The sequence below is a fragment of the Megascapheus bottae genome, chromosome 19, assembly GCF_031878675.1.
Source record: "Megascapheus bottae isolate mThoBot1 chromosome 19, mThoBot2.hap1, whole genome shotgun sequence".
Classification (NCBI taxonomy): Eukaryota; Metazoa; Chordata; class Mammalia; order Rodentia; family Geomyidae; genus Megascapheus; species Megascapheus bottae.
Window position 1 is genome coordinate 5194649 of NC_143527.1, and position 20048 is coordinate 5214696.

At 40.7% G+C, this 20048-nt stretch overlaps 1 protein-coding gene across 4 annotated transcripts in view; it reads left to right on the plus strand.

Annotated features, from left to right (window-relative positions):
- Cd226 (CD226 molecule) overlaps positions 1-18877 on the plus strand; it is a 52441-nt gene extending 33564 nt beyond the window's left edge. For 3 of the 4 annotated variants that reach the window (XM_090352972.1, XM_090352971.1, XM_090352973.1), the window contains exons 4-8: positions 945-1307; positions 5602-5655; positions 13152-13248; positions 16037-16091; positions 18550-18877. In XM_090352972.1, coding sequence (XP_090209098.1) covers positions 945-1307; positions 5602-5655; positions 13152-13248; positions 16037-16091; positions 18550-18645 — 665 coding nt within the window. In that variant the 3' untranslated portion in view covers positions 18646-18877. The remainder of the gene's footprint in view (positions 1-944; positions 1308-5601; positions 5656-13151; positions 13249-16036; positions 16092-18549) is intronic. The other variant, XM_090352974.1, reaches the window with a different exon arrangement.
- The last annotated feature ends 1171 nt before the right edge of the window (positions 18878-20048 follow it).

The following is a 20048-nucleotide window of genomic DNA, read 5'->3' on the forward strand; positions in this document are numbered from 1 at the left end:
CATGTATATCTGAAAAGATGACTTTGTGTATATATGCAATGAAAAATGACTCGCCATTTTCTTTTTATGACCAGTAAGAATCTTAATTGTTGGTCTTTGCCACTTGAGCTTCAGTTTTGTGTTTCTCATTAAGATGTAATGTGTCAGAAAGTTTTTGTCTAGAGGGTGCCTTTCCAAAATACAGTTTGTGAATTTTTGTGAACTCTTCCACCAATTCAATAAATTTATACCAGTTTTATATGAAAAGATATAAAATCTTTTAAGTGAGAAAAATCTTGGTGGTTACAAATGTATTAACTGAAATATTATAGACTCTAGAGAGAACTCAAATAATGTAATTTCTTAGAAAATCAAAGTTGAAGCCCAAGAAAATCAGCCCAGGAAATAGGTACTTACAGGGAGTCATGACAAGGAGAGAGAGGTAGATTAAAAAAGAGAAGGTGGAAGGGAAAATGCAGTCAAAAATTCATTGTATATACTATGGAATTAGGTAGAAGAGGGGTGCGCATACTGAAGGGGTGACACTGGGCAAAATGGGTTCTGTTAGATGGCACCTCCTTTGTGCAATGATGCAAAGATAATCTTTAAAAATCTTGCTACTACAACGTGAAAACTTGCTACTGGAAGTCAGACATGAATCATGAGCTGGTTGATCTTGTAAAATTCAAAGGAAACAGAGTTTGGTTATGTTTTTCATTATTTGGTTAATGTAAAGACACAGGCTAGCTATGTGTGAAATTTCATATCCTCTTTTTTTTTATTTGCCCACTATCGTTTCAAAAATTCTTTTCTCTTTCAAAAAACTGCAAGATAAAAGTCACATTTAAACTTACCCCTGTGTCAGCTTACACCAGCAGCCATTCCGATAAAGGTTTCTGAGGAGATTGTCCCTCTGTGTCCAGGCACTAGAACGCCTGTTTCTAATCATGTGCTTCTTCCTTCAGATCATTTTGAGAGCATTGCATTACTGAATGAGACCATCTCCGACCTAGACTCAGAAACTGGACAGAATATCACACTCACCTACCAGTTTCGAACGAAGGGGCCGGTGAAAAAAGTCACCTGGAAAAAGATCCAGCCTCATCAGGTAGACGTCTTAACATCTTGCAACTTGTTGGAAGAGAGAACCTCTGCCTCCAAGTACTATAAACAAGTGTGGGCTACCTGCCGGCAGCGGAGCAGGGTGAGCCTTCTCTTCATTCCCAGCATCTCTGTGGCGGAATCTGCCATTTACTGCTGTCTGGTGGAGGCCAGCACGGGAGACCAGGAAACCTACGTGGTGAGGCTGACGGTGCATGACCCTGAGAGTAAGTGTCCCGTGATCTCAAGTGGAGGGTCTTTCATTTGTGGAATCGGTTCATTTACTGTGACTGTTGTTTCACAATATTCGTACTTTCTTTTCTTTTTCTTTTTTTGTGTGCCTGTATTGGGGCTTGAACTCAAGGCCTGGGTGCTCTTCCTTCTCTTTTTCCCTACATGCTGCCACTTGAGTCACAGTTCCACTTTCAGCTTTTTGATAGTTCGTTGGATATAAGTCTCATAGTCTTTCCTGCCTGAGCCAAGATCCTGAGATCTCAGCCCCTTGAGGAGCTAAGATTACAGGTGTGAGCCACCAGCATCCAGGTTAACAATATTTTTTTTTTCAGTATTGAGTGTCACTTTATTTATTTTTTTCATATATTTTTATTGTGATTAATAGAAGGGTTACATTATATTCACCAGATAGAAGGTGCATGACTTCACAAACATTGATACCCTTTCTGATGACATGGCCCCCATTTCCCTCCCACCCTCCCCCGCTTCTCTTGATGTCCCCCCTTCCCTATCCAATTTCAAATAGAGGTTAGCAATATTTTTAATGGTAGAATTTAGGTATGTTAATGATTACTAAACTTTAGGTTTCAGTATTTATCTTGCTAATCCATCTAGCGAAGATGTACTTGTAACAATAAAAATGTTTGTTTTTAGATCCGTGGTATTCCTGAAATTTAACACACACACACACACACACACACACACACACACACACACACACACACACACACACGGAGCAGCTTATCCAGTTCAGTTCTACAACTCCAATCATCTCAGTTCTATTTACTTATCCAGAGGAGGTGACAGTGTTTTTGACCCTAACGTGTCCCAGCGTTAACAAGGCAGTGCTAGACCAGAGCCTGCTCTGTCATGGATCCATTGGAACTCAGCAGGAACTTGAGAATGTGCCAGTGTGCCAGATCCAAGTCCTATTTCTTTAGTCATTTTCAGACATGGGCACAAAAGCAGTGACCTTGAGGCCAATGAGGCTGACCTTCAGGGCCTCCTCTGAGCAATCTCCTTGGAAGAGTCTGCAGTCATTTGTATTCCTTGTCTCCTTTGCTACAACGAAGACCTGAATTGTGTAGAAATCAAGCAGATGAAAACCTCAGTCTACTCTTGTATGAGAGCGAGAAAAAAAGACTTTTTCTATATATGGAAGTGCAAACATAGAGAGGCTTACAGAGAAGATAATACAGACAGGCTGGGTTTGCCTGTGGGTGGCTTTTTTATTCTTCAGACAGAATTCATTTTAACCAGCAATAGACATTTTATTTTATTCTCACCATCTCCTTTTTCTCCCTCCTTCCTTTCCTCCCTCCCTCTTTTCCTCCCTCCTTCTTCCTTTCCTCCCTCCCTCCCTCTCTGTCACCTTTGCATATGCTTTCAATCATTCATTTTCTTAGTCTCTCCTTTGACATTTCCTAGTCTGTGGCTGCTCCTCACGATCTCTGCCCTTATTGCAAGCTGGCATCTCTTCCTGCATTGGCGAGGAAGAAGAAAGGGTTCATAACCCACCAACCTGCTGCCACCCTGGAGCAAGGGATAATAAGAAGCATAAATGCCTGAGGAGAGCTTGTTTTAAGAGCTAGTCACCTATGAACCACCAAGCCTTCTTCTCGCCTCTTGCTAGCAGCAAAAGCCATAGATGTGATGTACCAAGAGCCAGCGTCAAATATTTTTTACAGGGAAGAATTAACAGAGATGCCTTTTGTGCAGGCTGCTACATTTCTGTGGACACAAACAGAAAATAGTATTAAAAGTGGTACATCACAGGTAAAATCAAAATTAAACAAAAGCTAAAAGTCAAAACAGACATTAGGTTTTTCTTTTCTTTAAAACCAAGGCATAAACATGGTCTATGCAGGAAAATGACACATCTCAAAGGTCTTGTCTGTGATACTCTGAAAAGCGATTATAAATATATTAAATCAGGAAAAATGAAGTCTCAGCAAACGTGTTTTTTAAACTTGCTAATTAAGTCCAAGTATGACTGTTTCTCGCAGAAACCAATTTCTTTGTACATAAGCTTTAAGTAATGTAAAACATCTACCATTGGTGGGAAGGTGAGTGTGGTGATGGCTGTTCTCGTGTTCACGGCTTTTGAACAATTGCCCAGTGGCATTTTGATATTTGAGTGACAGACTGAAAGAATAACAAGTGAACTCTATATCTATTGGTAAAAATTGTAATTGATGGAAGATGATCGTCACTGACAGTATGTTTTGGCTTAATTCTTTTTTCAATTATTACAAGTAAAGATTGAATCTAAGAAATGAGACAGAATGCAAGATAGATCATTTATGTGCTCTCTGGTGCAATTTGATTATTTCAAGACCTCAGGCTGTTTGGTAAAAAAATCAATGTAGAGATTAAAGCAGAGAGACAGGTAGAAGATGTGAAGCAGATTTAATTTATTTTATCTGTCAAGGGAAAGGTGATTGGGAGACAAATTTTATAAACTGCTCTACATTCTTTTCTTAGTGTCCATCAACTCCTTTAATAGGATAGCTATTGGATCCAAAAGAGACATTTTCTAGACTCTCACACTTAGACTTACATACAAACATACTGAGACAGCACACACTGAGATACAGTACACACACACACACACACACACACACACATATGCACACACACATGCACCCATGCACACAAACACAAGTATTTCTTCTTCATTATCATTTGCTTAAGTACATCTTCAGAAAAGATTAACTTAGTTAGAGGTCATCCAAAAGATTTGTATGTATTCTCCAACCAAGAATTATATAATAAATTGCCAACTGAAAAATTCATGTACCCAGGCCTTACTATGATTTGAGCAGAGGAAGAAAATGGCAGGATTGTGAAATGGCTTGATGTTAACATTCTTTGCTCTATAAGCAATACATTTGTTTCCCATCCTTTGCCCTTTTGGATATACTATAAAATAGTTCTGTAATGAATTTGAAACATAAGGCACAGGAACGAGCAACTTTATTGACAGTGGCCCAAATAGGTTTGTCTTCAGTGCCTTCCAGATTTTCAGAATCATAATGGAAGGAAGTACCACACAAATGATTTATGAAGCCTTTTATTAATACTTACTAAATGATGTACAGATTTTTGTTGTTTAAATACAACTTATTAATTGAAACAAGGTGTGCAGGGGCTGTCTGCTTCTGAGAGTTGTACATTTTCATGTGTCTCTGTAATCTTCCCCAGTGAGCCATCTCACTTTCAAAGGAGGCTCAGAGCTGAGGATGTAGTAGGGATATTGGCCTGTATTTTTCTTTCCTTGTGCTGTGCTTGGGTATCAGGGATGCTGTTTGGAAAGTATTTTTCCTCCCCTCTTTGGAAAATTTAAGGATAGAAGAGTTGTTGGTATGGATTCTAACTTAAATATTTGGTTTAATTTATCTGTGAAGCTTGTCTGCTCCTGGTGTGGGTGAAGAACCATTTAGTCTTGGATTTACCTTGGCTGGGGAATAAGTAGGCCATATATATGTATATACATATATACGTGTGTGATTGTTGTATACTACATATACACACATATATTGAAATTGAACTTTTGAAGATCAATATTTGGGAAGGAAATTTTCACGAGCTTTGGTTTGTACCTTTCAAAGCAGTCACTTTCCTTTTCAAGGACTTGAAGTTTTATTTCGCATTTTCAACGTATGCAGTGTGAGTTGCCCCTCTCTAGGACTAGAGGCTCAGGTCTGTAAATTCAGGTTACAGGCTCCTGTGATCACCACCAAGGCAACCTAGCAGGTGTTTCAGTGAGGGCGGGGCTGGCAGGGATGGAGCACAGGGGTGGAGGGCTTTCACTGACAATTTTTCCTGTCAATGGCTGCTGAAGATTGCTGACTTGAGGTACTGTTTTTGTGAAAGAAGAAAATAGAGTTGTTTGGGGGGAGGTCTTTAACGTCTAGTAAAATTTTTCTATGGAAAGTTTGCTCGTCACTGAGTCAGGCAGTCGATACTATTTATTACTTGTGTGTTTGTTTGTCTGTTATATATGTTTAGGATTTTGTTAATCCAGACCCTTCTTTCCCATTCCTCTGGACTTAAGGCAGACAGACGACTGTTGGCATGGCGGTTGGTGAGCACTGGGGTGGCATGTCCGTCTTCATGGAGTTGTGTGATGAACCCACGTTAGCGTCTTAATGTGGAAAGTCAACCCACCATGGCAGTCCATGTGTGTGACAGTCCTGCAGCCAGCATCCCAGAGCACCAGCGACACTGCCCACGAGTTAAAATTGCCTCCACCAGTTTTCAGCCCATTTTTGTTTTGTTTTTAAGATTCTGGAGGATCACCGAGTAACCAGATGGAAAGTTCTGGTTCCAACATCACAAGTGAGTCGATTGCTCAGTCACAGCCGATTGTATCATTGCATCTTCACAGTTCCCTCAGCTCACAAGGTTTTGCGTTTGGAAGCACAGGATGGGTCCTGGCAGGGGTTTGGCGACTCTCACAGACTGACCTCTGATGTGCACAGGACGAGGGGCACAGCCCACTCAGCAGGGATCGTGGTCCGTGTCAGGGGCTGCTCACCCAGCAAGGCAGGCTCGCCAGAGGAGCGGGTGAGGGGTTTACGTAACTTTCAGTTGCCCATTCAGACTTCATCTCCAGTGCAATGCTATGGGCGTCATGGTAGAGTGGTCTGTGATAGAGGTGGAGCCCAGCTCTTTCCTTCTCTCTTATTCAGCCTCTCTTGCCCTTTTACCATCCCCCAGGAGGTTGAAACAAGACAGCCTTCCTAAGGCCAGCACACTGGGATTGAGTTTCCTGGCCTCCAAACCCATGAGACAAACACACTTTGGTTCATTATAAATTACCCAGCAATGAAAAGGCAACTTCAAAGGCATCGAGACAGAATCTTCTGTCAGGAATAGGTCTGGGGCAAAGGACAGTCATGCGTCCTGGTGGAGAAACTATGGAGTCGCTGCTAAGTGTTGTACAGCTCTGGCCTTAAGCAGACCTTCAACTCTACTCTTTCCTCACAGAAGGGCAAGCAGCCTTGTATGCTTCCCTGAAATCTGCTGCAAGGCCCCAGGCCTGTGCTTCCTTTCCTCTTAGGCTCCTCTCCCTTCTCCCTTTTTAAATCCTACTGTTCTCTTGTGGGACATTGGCCCTTAACCACAAGATTCCTGTTCGAAGCAGCACTGGGGCTAATGGTCATTGTAGAACCAGGTGCCAGCCTCATACAGAGAAGGCTGAACTCTCAGATCTCCCAAGTTTATTTTCTGTATTTATATACTCTGAACACAAATATGCTCTCATATTTCTATAGCTTTAGTGAAATATAAAACATTTAGTTCCAATTAATATTTAAACAGCAAGATGGGGCCTTTTCTGTATCTTATTGCAACCTATACCTGGTGAGTTTTCATCTTGATTTCAGTGAAATATTTCCTACTTTGTTCTTGAAGAGCAGCATAAAGTTAACACTGTAGTGAGGACTTATATCGGTTACACCACAGACATCTGAGTAATGCTCTGGAGAAGTAGACATGGAAACAGAGCTTGTTCCTTAGGCTGAAAATGGTGGTGCAGCTGTACAGAGAAGGAGAACAATGTGGTGTACGGATAAACCTCAAGCTGGAATATGATCTCTCAGGTCCTGTACACAGACTGTAGGGACAGAAGAGGTCTCATCATTTGCTATACACAGCAGCAACAACCAAGTTCCACCCACCCCTTCCCCGAAAGTGCCTAAAGGGAGCCAAGGAGACATGCATTGATACCTCTGAGGCCAAAAGCAATCTTTAAATTTGTTTGGGAAGTTATGCCCTTGTTTCTTGAAGTCCTTTCCGTGGAACAGAGCCTGAGGGATAAGTCTTCGGCATGAAGGAGCCCAGAACCATCAGGTCTTTCGTGTACCTGATGTCTGCTGAAGACTAGAGTCACACTCATGAAGACAAACAAAATTATCCCTAGCAAAGTCAGCAAGGGAAAGAAGTAGATGGGGCGAGCTGAAGAAGAAAAGCCAGCACGTAGCCAAGACCACTTTAATGAAGAACAACTTAAAACATGCAAAAATGTATCCATTCAGCAATGGCAGAAAGGCTCTAAAAATGGATGGTCTGCCTGGGAGCTGCGGTCTGGGTATAAAGTGCCCCTTCAGGCCTGGTCCCAAGCTGGTGTCACGATGAGTTCACCGGAGCTCTTTTATCGTGTGCCAGTTCCGGAGCTTGAACTCAGGGCCTGGGCTCTGTTCTTTTAGCTTTTTATTTTTCTCTCAAGGCTGGTGCTCAACCACTTGAGCCACAGCTGCTCTTCGGGATTTTTGGTTGGAGGTAGGAGTCTGCTAGACTTTCCTGCCTGATCTGGCTTTGAAATCTGACTCTGAAATCTCAGCTTCCTGAGTAGCTAGGATTACCAGTGCTAGAGTGCCTCAACTTTAACCAGTGTGTTCGTCCATTATGAATTCATAGATTACTAGCAGGACAGCCTCGTTGCAAGAAGTAGGCTGATTTTGTTCCAAGCCATTTCCTATCTGTTCCTCTGTTTCCTGGCTGCCAGGAGAACACAACTCATCTACCACGCCCTTTCGCCACAATCTTTTTCTTCACAGGCTCACAATCAATAGAGCCAAGAAGCCACAGACTGAAGCTTCTGAAACTGGGAGCAAATCTTTTATTTTTACCTTTAAGTTGTGTGTAACACAGATTTGATCACAGGATCACAGTGTTGGAATGTAATACATCAACTAAGGGTTGACCTTCTTCTAGAGGTTGTAGCTTCGAGGTGACTGTATGGACCTTTCTGCATGCAAATTCACTAGAGTGAGCCAGATCTGGGCAGTTTTTGAAATTCTGACTTACCTTGCATTGAAATAGTGCATATTTACAAATTTTAAGTGTGCAAGAAATATAATCTAAGATCAAGAAATGTTTGAGCAAGAAATTAGGATATCTAATTTAATGATACATTCCAATAAATGTATCAACGGTGTTTGCCATCCTTTTATCCTAATGTACTGACTGATCAGCTCTTGCCATACATAAGTCACTATAGTACCATATGCCATGTGCTAGAGCATAATGTCACATTAAGCTCCTATAAATCTCATCCAATGTGTAGCAAAGCTTTTGGCCACTCTGAGATCGTATGGTTCTCATCTGAGTCAAAGTTCTAAAGTGCTCAAGCCATTTAGGCCACAATTTTCCACCAAGAGAGATAAATTGCAGCAAATTTGTACATCAGATTGGAAATTTAGTCCTTCTAATTTTCCTATAATGATAGGAAAATTGTTTATTTTTCTCTGACTTACATCTGTCAGTGGGAATCTGGGGATGCTTTCATTTTGAGGTGTAGCACTGACTATTCACTCAGAAGGACCACAGGTCCTTTAATTCTCCAAAAATTATTTATTCCCTAGGATTGTCTGGCTATAAAACAGGGAAATGTTTCAGAAGTACAGAGGATAAAACTGATTTACACAAAGACAGATGACCTTTGAAACTTGGAAACATATTACCATACTAACGTCCATTCAGCACATATTTCAGATATTCTGAGAACAGTTTGGGGCCACTGATCCATTCAGTGCTCCTCTGAGGTCACACTGACTTTATATTTGTAAAGCAACTTTAGTTTTGCCCTTCCCCAGAAAAGTGACTGTAGCCACAGGGTGAAGCAATCTCTTGGATCCATTTAAACATGGATCCAGCAAAGAGCAAATTATCTATCCTCCATTTTGGATGTGCATGTACAAAATGAATACATTATGTAATGTACATTATTAAGAACATATGGTGAGGGTGCTTAAAAGCCAAAGTACCCCTGTCTGTTTTACTTAAGTGCTATAACTACCCTGGGGGTGTGTTTTTTTTTTAAACTCAGGGACTAAGCACTGTCCTTGAGCTTTCTCAAGTCTAGAGCTCTACCACTTGAGCCACAGCACCACTTCCAGCTTTTTCTATTTATGTGGTACTGAGGAATTGAACCCAAGTCTTCGTGCATGCTAGGCAGGCACTCTATCACTAGGTCCAACTCCCAGCTTTAATCATCATTTTGCAGCTGTCAAAAAGCAGAAGAGGCCAGGAGCTGTTGGTTCACACTGTAATCTTAGCTACTCAAGAAGCTGGGATCTGAGCATTGTGGTTCAAAGCCAGCCTGGCCAGGAAAGTCTTATGTGTAAGACTCTTAGTTCCAATTAATCATCAGAAAAACAGAAGTGGAGTTGTGGCTCAAAGCAGTAGACTGCTATCCTGAGCACAAAAGTTGAATTACAGCACCCAGGCCCCGAGTTTAAGTCCCATGATATATCAATTGATGGATCAATCCATAGCTAGCTAGCTAGAGATATGCATATGAGATTTAATATTCTTTTTAAAATTTTATTATTTTACTTTTTTATTGTCAGGGTAATGTATAGAGAGGTTACAGTTACATTCACCAGGTAGTAGGTGCATTACTTCTCACACACTGATACCCCTTCTCAAGTGTTTGTCCCCATTTCCCTCCCCACCCCCTCCCAATCATCTTGTTCCCCCCTTCCCTTTCCTATTTCAAATAAACAAATAAACGTAGATACAATATACTAGGTAACAAAGTCAGATACAGTAACAAGATGAGATTAACCAAAGGGCAAAGAAAAAGAGAAGAGAAATACCATAGTACATTAAGAACAACAGTCACACATCCCTAGGATATGGAAACAAGAGAGATTTAATATTCCGTGTGAACTCTTCCAGGGAAAGGAAGTAGAAGTCAAGACAAGTTCCCGTAACTTCTGCCTTCGGTGTCTGTGGATTGAAGGTTGGATAATTTTCAGTGTCATGTATTGACTTGGATACATTTTAGCATTTTATAAAAGGGACTGGACAATGACCTGGTGCTGAGGAGGTTATCAGCTCCCGCAGTCCACAAGAAGTCACTCCCTCACACTGCATGTTCCACGGCACATAGGAATCTTACTGTTTCAGCTTCCTTTTAATGGTGTAAAGGAAGAAGAAATTCTGATTTACCAGGATGTGCTAAGATTAGGTAGATGATCAAGATGAGAAAGCGTAGGCTTCTGTGCTGATCCAGCTCTGCAGGCAGGACCTGGCCTGGCACCATTTCTGTTATGAGACTATTCTAAAGGTTTATAACTGAGCCATAAGTACTTGTCACTGGCATAAACTTAGCCTGGGGTGGGGCGGGTCACAGGCCTGGAGTAAATTATTCATTTATAAATTTCACTGACTTGCTTTAAATTGTTTTAACTGTATTTATCTTTTGTGATGGGAGGAAAAATAATGGCTTTATGGTTCAAGACATTTTTGTCCTCCTATGAATCAACACAGCATTGGGATATAAGTGAGAAAAAGTCAGCAAAAAAGTGGCTGCTGGAAATAGACACTAATTCTTCTTTCTTTAAGAGAAGGGCTTGAGGGCTGTCATTATTCATCCAAGATCTATTAGCAGAACTTAAGAGTGAATGTTATGAACTATTGATTAACGTCTTAAAGCACCCATTCATTCTTTTCTTTCTCCTCACCCACACAAGACTCAGCAAATTGGATGGTTGGATGGTTGCAGCAGTGCGTCCATTATTACTGTCTGTGGCAGCGGAGAGGGGGAGATGTGGGGAGGGTGGCTTCGCTGGCTTGAGGCTAGGCTGGTTCCTGTGCTATTCCAGCCTGGCGGCTGATTCTCCACCCTTCCTCATGTGCTTACTTCTAAAGGGAAAGGACTTTTTTATGGCTGTTTTTAAACTGCAAAGGACATGAGTCTACATATATTAGCCTAAAGAAAACTTGCTTTAAAAATTTATAGATATAATCATCACATATTAAATACTCTCATAGTGTAAAGCATGATGATTTAATATACATAAACATCATGTGATAACTTCTACAATCAAATTAATGAACATGTTGTTTATCCATCCATGCTATGTTCATTGTTCACCCTGTAATTGGAAGTTTGTATCTGTTGACTAATAACCTATTTTCTGCATCCCTCCGCTGCTGTCAGCCACATTGTACTCTCTGCTTCTGTGACTTTGACTCTTTATAGATCTCATGAGTGTGGTTATCTAGTATTTGGCTTATTTCATTTAGCATAATGTCCTCTAGGGCCATCTATGCTGTTGCAACTGTCAAATAATCCAATTAAACAACGGACAAAAGAAGACATAAACCAGCCAAGAGGTATATGGAAAAATGATTCGCATCACTAGTCATGAAGGAAACGCAAATCAAAATGACCGTGAATGAGGCTTCACATCATGGGTGGAACACTTGCTTAGCAAATGCAACATCCGGGATTCAGTCTCCAGCACGGGAAACCAAAATGGACGCAATGAAATCAAAGTGAACACACCTCATTTCCCAAATCACAAGGAGATGTCATCTCATGTATTTTTGGATGGTTATTTTAAAATCAAAAGACAAGAGAGAAGAAATGTAGTGAGGAGGATTTGGAGAAAAAAAGAACCCCTATGTGACATGCAGCAATATAGATTGATATAGACTCGGATTAAAAAAAAGTGCGACAATATAACCCAGAAATTCCCCTGCTGGGGATGAAATCAGCACCTTGGAGAGGTCCCTGTGTCCCCGGGGCTCACAGTGGTGAATGTTTGCACAATGGTGAACCTAAGTGTCTACTAACAGGTATTGTGTGTTGAACATGTAGCACACTCAGGCAGACGCCGTGAGCCATGAACCCGGGGGGGCTACGTGAGGAAATGCAGGCACAGAAAGAAGAACACTTCACAGGAATCCCACCCACGTGTGGAATCAAGTGGAAGCCACTTAAAATTTCTCTTCATAGTGAATCTCATAAAAGAATGGTTGTGTCTAGATTTTGAGTCCTAAATCATGACAAAAAAAAGAGGAATCCTTCAGTTAAATAGTTGCTCAGGAAGCTGTACAGAATTTGAAGAAGTGTGGTGAGACAGCTCAACAGCACCATTGCATCATTCTCAGATGGCAGGCGGTTCCATGCGGCCTTGGAACTCATAGTTCAAGTGCTGAAACGTTGGTTTGGAGAAGGAAGGCCATTGTACTGGCCTCTCCTGTGGGCAGGGACGGCTGCCTCAGTGAGCCCAAAGAAATCTAGCAAGACCGACAATGGGCAGATTCCATTTCGTCCCCTCCTGCCAGCTGCACATAGCTGAGTTCCTTCTCTTTTTTGTCTGGGACATCTCATGGGGGCTGTGTGGATGGGACTGGGTGAGGTGGGGGTAACACTGTGTCTCACTGCTCTGGGGCCATGTTCCAGAGATGACTCTTCTCTGGGGCTCGTTTTGAAGATGGGTTCATTAGCTTCTGAGCAGAGTTCTGTGACCTAATCAGGATGGCCGTCCTTGTCATGACTGGACAGGTAGATGAGGTGCACGCTACTGGGGGCATCACCAGAAGGGCATTTTGGTCTCTAGGACCACTGTACATTTCCAGACAATACTGGAGTGACAGTCACTGCCTGATTTCTTTTTTTAACCATTAACTCAAATTTAGTAGAAAGTATTTTTAAGACAAAATTCTGACACCCTTCCCTCTTCTCCGAATTACACACTGGAATATGTTGGATGTAGTTAATATATCAGGCATTAACATACTATTTCAGTAGGGTTTGTTTTTGGACAAACATTTTGTGCATGGATCAGGATCTTATGCAGATAAGATGACATGTTTGTTGATGCATGTATGACTTTGGAGAAGTCATAAATTTTAGGGACACTCTAATGCAAAATTCACCTTTTTTCCTTAGCCCATCATTTCCTTATTGGTATCTACATGCATGTTTCAATTGTTATTCGATCATCGTTATCATACCCTTTCTTCATTTTGCTGTGTTTCTTTTGTGACTTGTGTTGTGTTCCTATTACTACCATAGTTTTTTTGTCTTCTAGGTGAAGCCAATTACCAACATAACGTCCTTGTGGCAGGAGGGATAGTTGGGTCGGCTGCTGTCTTAATTATCATCATTTGTGTCATTTCTTATTTCACGTAAGTAGAGAAAATCACCCTGAATCTTGTTTACCTTGCATCTTTGTTGGAGAAATGAGCATGTGAATCTCTACTCTTCTGTTTTGGGTAATTTTCACACCCCACCACACACATACATAGCTTATAAATACCATTTCCCACGGGTCTGGGTCTTTTCTCTATATCCTTGGTCTCTGCCTTTCCTGTTAGCAAGTGCTTTCAGTGAGTTCTTTCTGTCCTCACTGCCCTGCCTTAGCTCCATCCTCTCCTTCAAACCTATTGACTTCCTCCTTGGTTACCTTTTGAAAGCTGGACTGGCAAACTCCCCCTTTAGTACTTTATATTATCATTTCCTATCTCCAGAATCATTTCAAAACTCACTAACCTATCATTAAGGGCGCCCTTCTTTCCAACTCTAACCTAATTGTCATTTATAGTTCCTTCTTCATTCACTGCGTTGAATGCTAAGAAGTATGACTGAAGCTCTACCTTTTATCCTTTGAACACTTGTCACTCTCTTCCTATCTGCTATGCCATCAAAATACAATTTCTCTCCTTTGGCCTGAGCATCGCTCGGATGCAGGGCAACTCTTACCTCTGCGAGGTGTGTTTGAGGAAGGATGTGGTGTCACCATCTGGAGCATCCTGCTTTGTATTCTAATCATTCTCCCGCTTGTCTCCCCTTCCTCCATCTCTGTGGTATTTATAACCACAGGGATTGCATTCTGTCCAATGCTTAGCATTTGTTCACATTTAATACTAGACTGACAAATGTTCAATAAGCCTCTGTCAGCTTACACCAAAACACAATACAATTGTCTTACCTTTCTCTCTTGACCAGAAATTAGCAGAGGGAAAGAAAGACTCCGAATCTTGGTATCACTGAGGCTTCTCTACTGCTTCACCTTGGTTGATTAAGAGTTGCAAAGAGGGCAGAGGGCAGGGGAGGAGAGTGCAGGATGAACATGTAGGGGGAGGAACTAGACAGAAGGGACCTCAGAAGGTGGCAGCTGTTGGACAGGATGAACCTTTGTGACATGAAAATGTAGCATTTCACATAACGAGCTAATTGAACTGTAGAGAATATTTTCCCACTTGGTTAAATGCAAAATACATTCAGTAGTGTTGAATATATGATCACAGACGAACATCATAGATGTTCTTCTCACCTTGTTGCTGGCCTGCTTCTGGTGGTTACTTCATATGGAAATGTCTTGAGAAATGACCCGTGAGCTTCTGCAATGACCCCCGGAACTCTGCCTGGCCTTTGAAAGAAACAATGCTGTCTCAGATGGGCTGACTTAAATAGAAGCCCAAATAAATTCTGTCTGCCTTACACCCTGGTTGGTGCCTGTGTGTTTAGGGGCTCTGAGAATGGCTACCATCTTCCTGGTTTGTGCTGTTTCCATGTGGAGATCAGAGCCATGGCACCAGTTAGGCAGTTAGGGAAGAGAACCAGGAGATGCACAAAGCTCAAGTTAGCATGAAAGAAAGCAAAGGTATTTTGTGTTTGTAGAAGTAAATAACCAGTGAAACAAATGTTAGACCTACACACACACACGCACACACACACACACACGCACACACACATTCTGCCTGGGTAAATTTTGATTAAGATTTTGATAAAACTTTACTATTATTTTTATCTTAGAGGGTTCACTGAAGCACAGCATCAGCAAATTGGTTCAGTCCAGCTCTCTGCCATGGCGGCTGCCACCCTGTGGCTGTCACCCAAAGGGGGGACTGTGTCTGTCTCAAATCAACCAGTCACTCTCAAAGGGAGGAGAGGTAGCGGGGGAAGGACAGGACCAGGCAGCTGGCCCTGGGCACATAGCGGACAAGCAGCTCTGGCTGCCAACTCCTCAGTGAAGCCTTTACTTCCTCTTGGTTAAATAAATGCTTTGTTACTCTACTATAGCTGCCCTCATTCCTGGCTTTTATTCCTATAGCATCACAGAACAAGGACCCATCATGCTCAAGCATCCGTACCGTTGGTATTTAAAAGCACTTTTTAAAAAAGAATTTATTAACATTGATTTTTACATCATATTTTACATGACAAGTTTAACAAATAAGTGTTCAAGAAGGGAATCTCTATTTACAATCACTGGGACTTAGTATTTAGAACTTAATCACAATTAGGCTAAGGGTTTGTATGTCATAGAAATATATTAATTTATGAAATAAAACATTATGTCTATAGAGTCATAGGTTTTTATGTCTATATAATTATGTTTATATTTCCATTACCGTGTCCATAGCATTGGGTATGCAGTTATTGAGTCCTTGCTCTTGTACTCTTTGGATTTAATATCCGCATATTAAGGATACCATGCGCCTTTTGATCCTTAGGTCTTGACTTGTCTCACTCAACATGATTCGCTCTAGGTTCATCCATTTCCCTGTGAATGCCATTATTTTATCTTGTCTGTTGGCTATGCAGAATTCCATTGTGTATATATACCACATTTTCTGTATAAAAGCACTTTTAATTCTCCAAGTCATCACGAGAAGACCCTGTGTCATTTCTGTAGTGACTTTCTATGGACCATTTTCAGGAACATCAGTGTAGTTTGTTATTAATACACCCTGGCTGGATAGCTATAGAATTGTCCTTACCATCTGTGAGTCCATAGAGGAAGGGAGTGCAGAAATTCAGGTCATTCTGTGGGAGACAGATACATGAAGCAACTGTGAGTGGCTATGGCTACATATTTACTTGGAGATCTGAGCTGGGGGTTAATAGTTAAAATAATAACCAATGCTGCAATATAGTGCTTTAATATTCTTTCTTTAATTTATATTTTAGAAGGAGGAAATCTACAAATTTCCCATTTAAAGACTCCTCTGCTACAGAGAATAAGGTGAGTTCACTCATCTTGTGATTTATATGGATCTTGGAGATGAATGTATTTTGTAATTAGAAATCTTTTTTCTTTCTTCTTTCAATAACATGGACATGAAGTTGCCTGAAATTTAAGCATCTAGTCTTTGAAGGAAGACAGCATTATTCTTTGAAGGAAGACTAGTTTTTTTCTGAACTCTTCTTTTCTGACATGAAAATTTCATGACTCTGACATGAAATAATATCCATTAAATAAAGGAGCAATTGCACAGATGTAATAACAGTTAATATTATGCACTTTCAAGTTCCTATAGTTCCTAGGGCTGCAGAATAAATCATACCAGTGGGATAGCTTAAAATGGAAGAAATGCATTATCTCATGATTTGAAGGACTGATGCCTCTCCCCCCAAACATGATGTATTTTTTGGGGGAGTGAAATCTGTTCCATGCTTTCCCCCTGGATATCCTGTAGAGAGGAAATCTTTCCTACACTCCTTGGCGGTGTTTGGACTGTAGACATTGTTGTCTGTCTGTGAATGTGTGTCTGTCTTCATATGGAATTTTTCCTGTGTGAGTCTGTGTGCTTGCACTGGACTAATGTTACCAATGATGTCAACAAAGATCTTCTTTTCATACAGCCCTATACAAAAGCTCTGGGGAGGGCATTAATTTCAGATGCAGCCACTATTGAATCCAGGATAGAGCAAAGCATTCTCTCCTGTTGTAAGGTTATCACGAGGAATAATTAAACAGCAGAAATGGTTCAGAAGCATAGCATGAGCCCTGAGAGGCCTCATGTGTGGTATTAATTACCCTTATTACTTGGAATTCATTTATTAATCAGCGAGGGCTCCAATTAGACTATAAAGCAAAATAACTTGTCTATGGGTTACAAGACTCTCATGAAGTATAAAACTTTACTTCTGGATCCACTTTTGTTCTGTCTCATGCTGTTTAATTAAAACTAGAGAGACTTCTTCTCTGAGTGTGCAAATATGAGGGAGCATTATCTTCCGATAAGTCAGGTTCTCTCTCCTTGGAATGCATTATTCGGTTTACTGAATTTCACAATGAAACATGGCTATGGGTCCTCCTTTAGCTCACATGTTGAAATCTAGTCTTCCTCAGTGTGATGAGAGGAGCTGGGGTCTTCCTTCCTTGACTGGCAATGAGGGTAGAGTCCCCCAAACCACATCAATGTCCTGAGAAGAATGGATGTACAACCTCTCCTCTTGGTTTGCTTTCTGCACTGAAAGACTTGGCAGGGCAGCGATGCCCGTCTTCAAGTCAAGAAACAAGTCCTCCACAGATATTTCACCTTGGACTTTGTTTCTCTTCGAATGTGTGAAGTAAATGTTTCATCAGCCACTTATTCTAGGCTGCTCTTTTCAGCCTTCCAGACTGACAAACATTTTTATCAACCGTGGTCCAAAGCTGCATCAATTTCTCTTCACTTTCTTTGCAGCTGAGTTCTGCCTAGCTGAAAAGTCAAGAGACAAAAGGTCTCTGGCAACCCAGCATGCACTTCACACTTCCTTAACAACCTACCAGCTGCCCCTTTTCTAAAATGAAGCAATTGTTCTTTGAAAAATGATCATTTTTCCTACGAACCCATGGCTGGCTTTTTGTCACTAATTGTAGAATTTGCTGTCTTAGAACCCATTAAAGCGATGTTCTATCATATCCTAAATCTAGATTGCTTTTTTCCTCTTTTTACTTAACCATTGGCTATTCAAACAAGTTTGAATAGTAAAGTTGTCATTTATTTTATGGGAGATTAAAAAAATCCCTTTTACCAGTCTACATTAGCCATCTTTTTTTCATATATATTTTATTGTACTTAATAGAAGGGTTACATTATATTCATCAGATAGAAGGTGCATTACCTCACATACATTGATACCCTTTCTCATGTCTTGGTCCCCATTTCCTTCCCCCCACCCTACCCCACATCTTGTTTTCCCCCCCCTGGATAGGGAAGGGGGAAAAATACATTAGCCATCTTTAAAGCTTTTTGTCAAATGATATTTTGAAGGATGAGAAAAAAATTTAATTGTGAGTTAGACTGCATAAGATAAAGGCAGTAGAGTTTCTTCTTGAGTTTCAAGCCTAGGTCTTTCATAATTTTTAGAAAAACAACACAAGTAATAATGTGCTTGAATTATTACCTTGAAGTTCTCTTAGGGATACCAAAATTTCTCGGAACTTCCACAACTAATCAAAAGATTCCATATGTATGTACGTACATATGTATCATTGATCTGTACACATGTATGAGTGCATACATGTGTATCTGTTTCTCTTTCTCCCTAAATGTATGGATACATATACGTATACTATATATAATGTATATAATATATACACCCATACAGATCTTCCTTCCACTGGCATATCTTCTAGTCAGATGGAAAAAGCATCATATTTAAATTCAGGAATTTGTTCATCCCTCTCCATCCCCTGCTATTTGTCTTTGTAGAAAGCCAAGACCTGCAGAAGTCAAGCCACGGATGAACCGGACGACATCTATGTGAACTACCCAACCATTTCTAAAACAACAAAATCCAAGGTCTAAGCTGTTCCCATGATCTCAGTGCATTAGGATCACTAGTTTAAAAAAATGTTATCGGGCCGGGAGTTTGGCCTAGTGGTAGAGTGCTTGCCTAGCATGCACGAAGACCTGGGTTCGATTCCTCTTTACCACATACATAGAAAAAAGCCACAAATTGTGCTGAGGCTCAAGTGGTGGAGCTCTAGCCTTGAGAAAGTCCAAGGACAGTGCTTAGGCCTGAGCTCAAGCCCAGGACTGGCAGAAAAAAATGTAATCTGACATGTGGAAGGGTATCAATGTATGTGAATTAATGCACCTTCTATCTGGCAAATATCATGTTACCCTTTTATTAAATACAACAAAAAGAAATCCATAAATCATCTAAAAAATGTAATCTTGAGGTAGTTGTAAAAAGACTTGCCATTTAATAAAGTGTTTATGAAGACAATGGATCTCAATGTCACTTCTTTCAACATTCTCACCCATCCCTTCCTTCCCCACTCTCCCCTCATTCTTCTTAATTTGGTAAACTATGTATTGTATTCTTGACAGAATTCTTCCCCAGGTTCATTTATCTCCTCTTTTTCCTTGATTCCATTCCATCCCTTTTCAAGTACCCGTTTTTTATTTTGCTGAACTTTGGTTTTGCCTTTGCAAGAAACCACACCATTTGTTTTCTCCCTTGAATCTACCATAATTCACTTAATGCATTTGTATACACGTACTTACTACTCAATGTATTTACTTGTAAGTCATTAAGCTTGGTCTACCTTCCACATAAAAGGGAAAATGAATCCTTTGTCTCTGTGGGCCTAACTTACTCCACTTAACATTTTTTTCCAGTTCTTACCATGTGACAAATGGTACAATATGCTTCTTTCTGACGAATAAGTATTGTGCACATATACCACATTTTCTTGATCTATTCATCCATGGAGGAACAACTGAACTGATTCCATACTTTGGCTGTGGTGAATAGTGCTTCAATGAACACTTTCTCTGACAGCTCTACTGCATGCTGGTGTGGAATGTTTTAGATAAATGCCTACCCCTGAAATTCGTGAATCATAGGGTAGTCATAGATTTAGTTTTCTGAGGAACCTCCATACTGCCTTCTAAAGAGGTTGAACAAGTTTGTATTCCCATTAACAATATTGAGAGGTGCCTTTCTCCTTCTCTCCATACCAGTATCTGTCACTGCTTGTGCTTTTGACGAGAGGTATTCTGAGGTGAGTCGGAATCTCAGTGGTCTTTCATGACCAGAGATGTTGAACATTTCTTCATGTGCCTATAGGATACTTTTACTTCTTTTTCTGAGAAGATTCTCTTTAGGTCATTCGTCCAGTTATTAATTGGGTTGTTTGGTTTGGGGGATTTTATTTTTTTTAAGTCCTCTGTATATTCTAAGCCTCCACCAGTATCCTTTC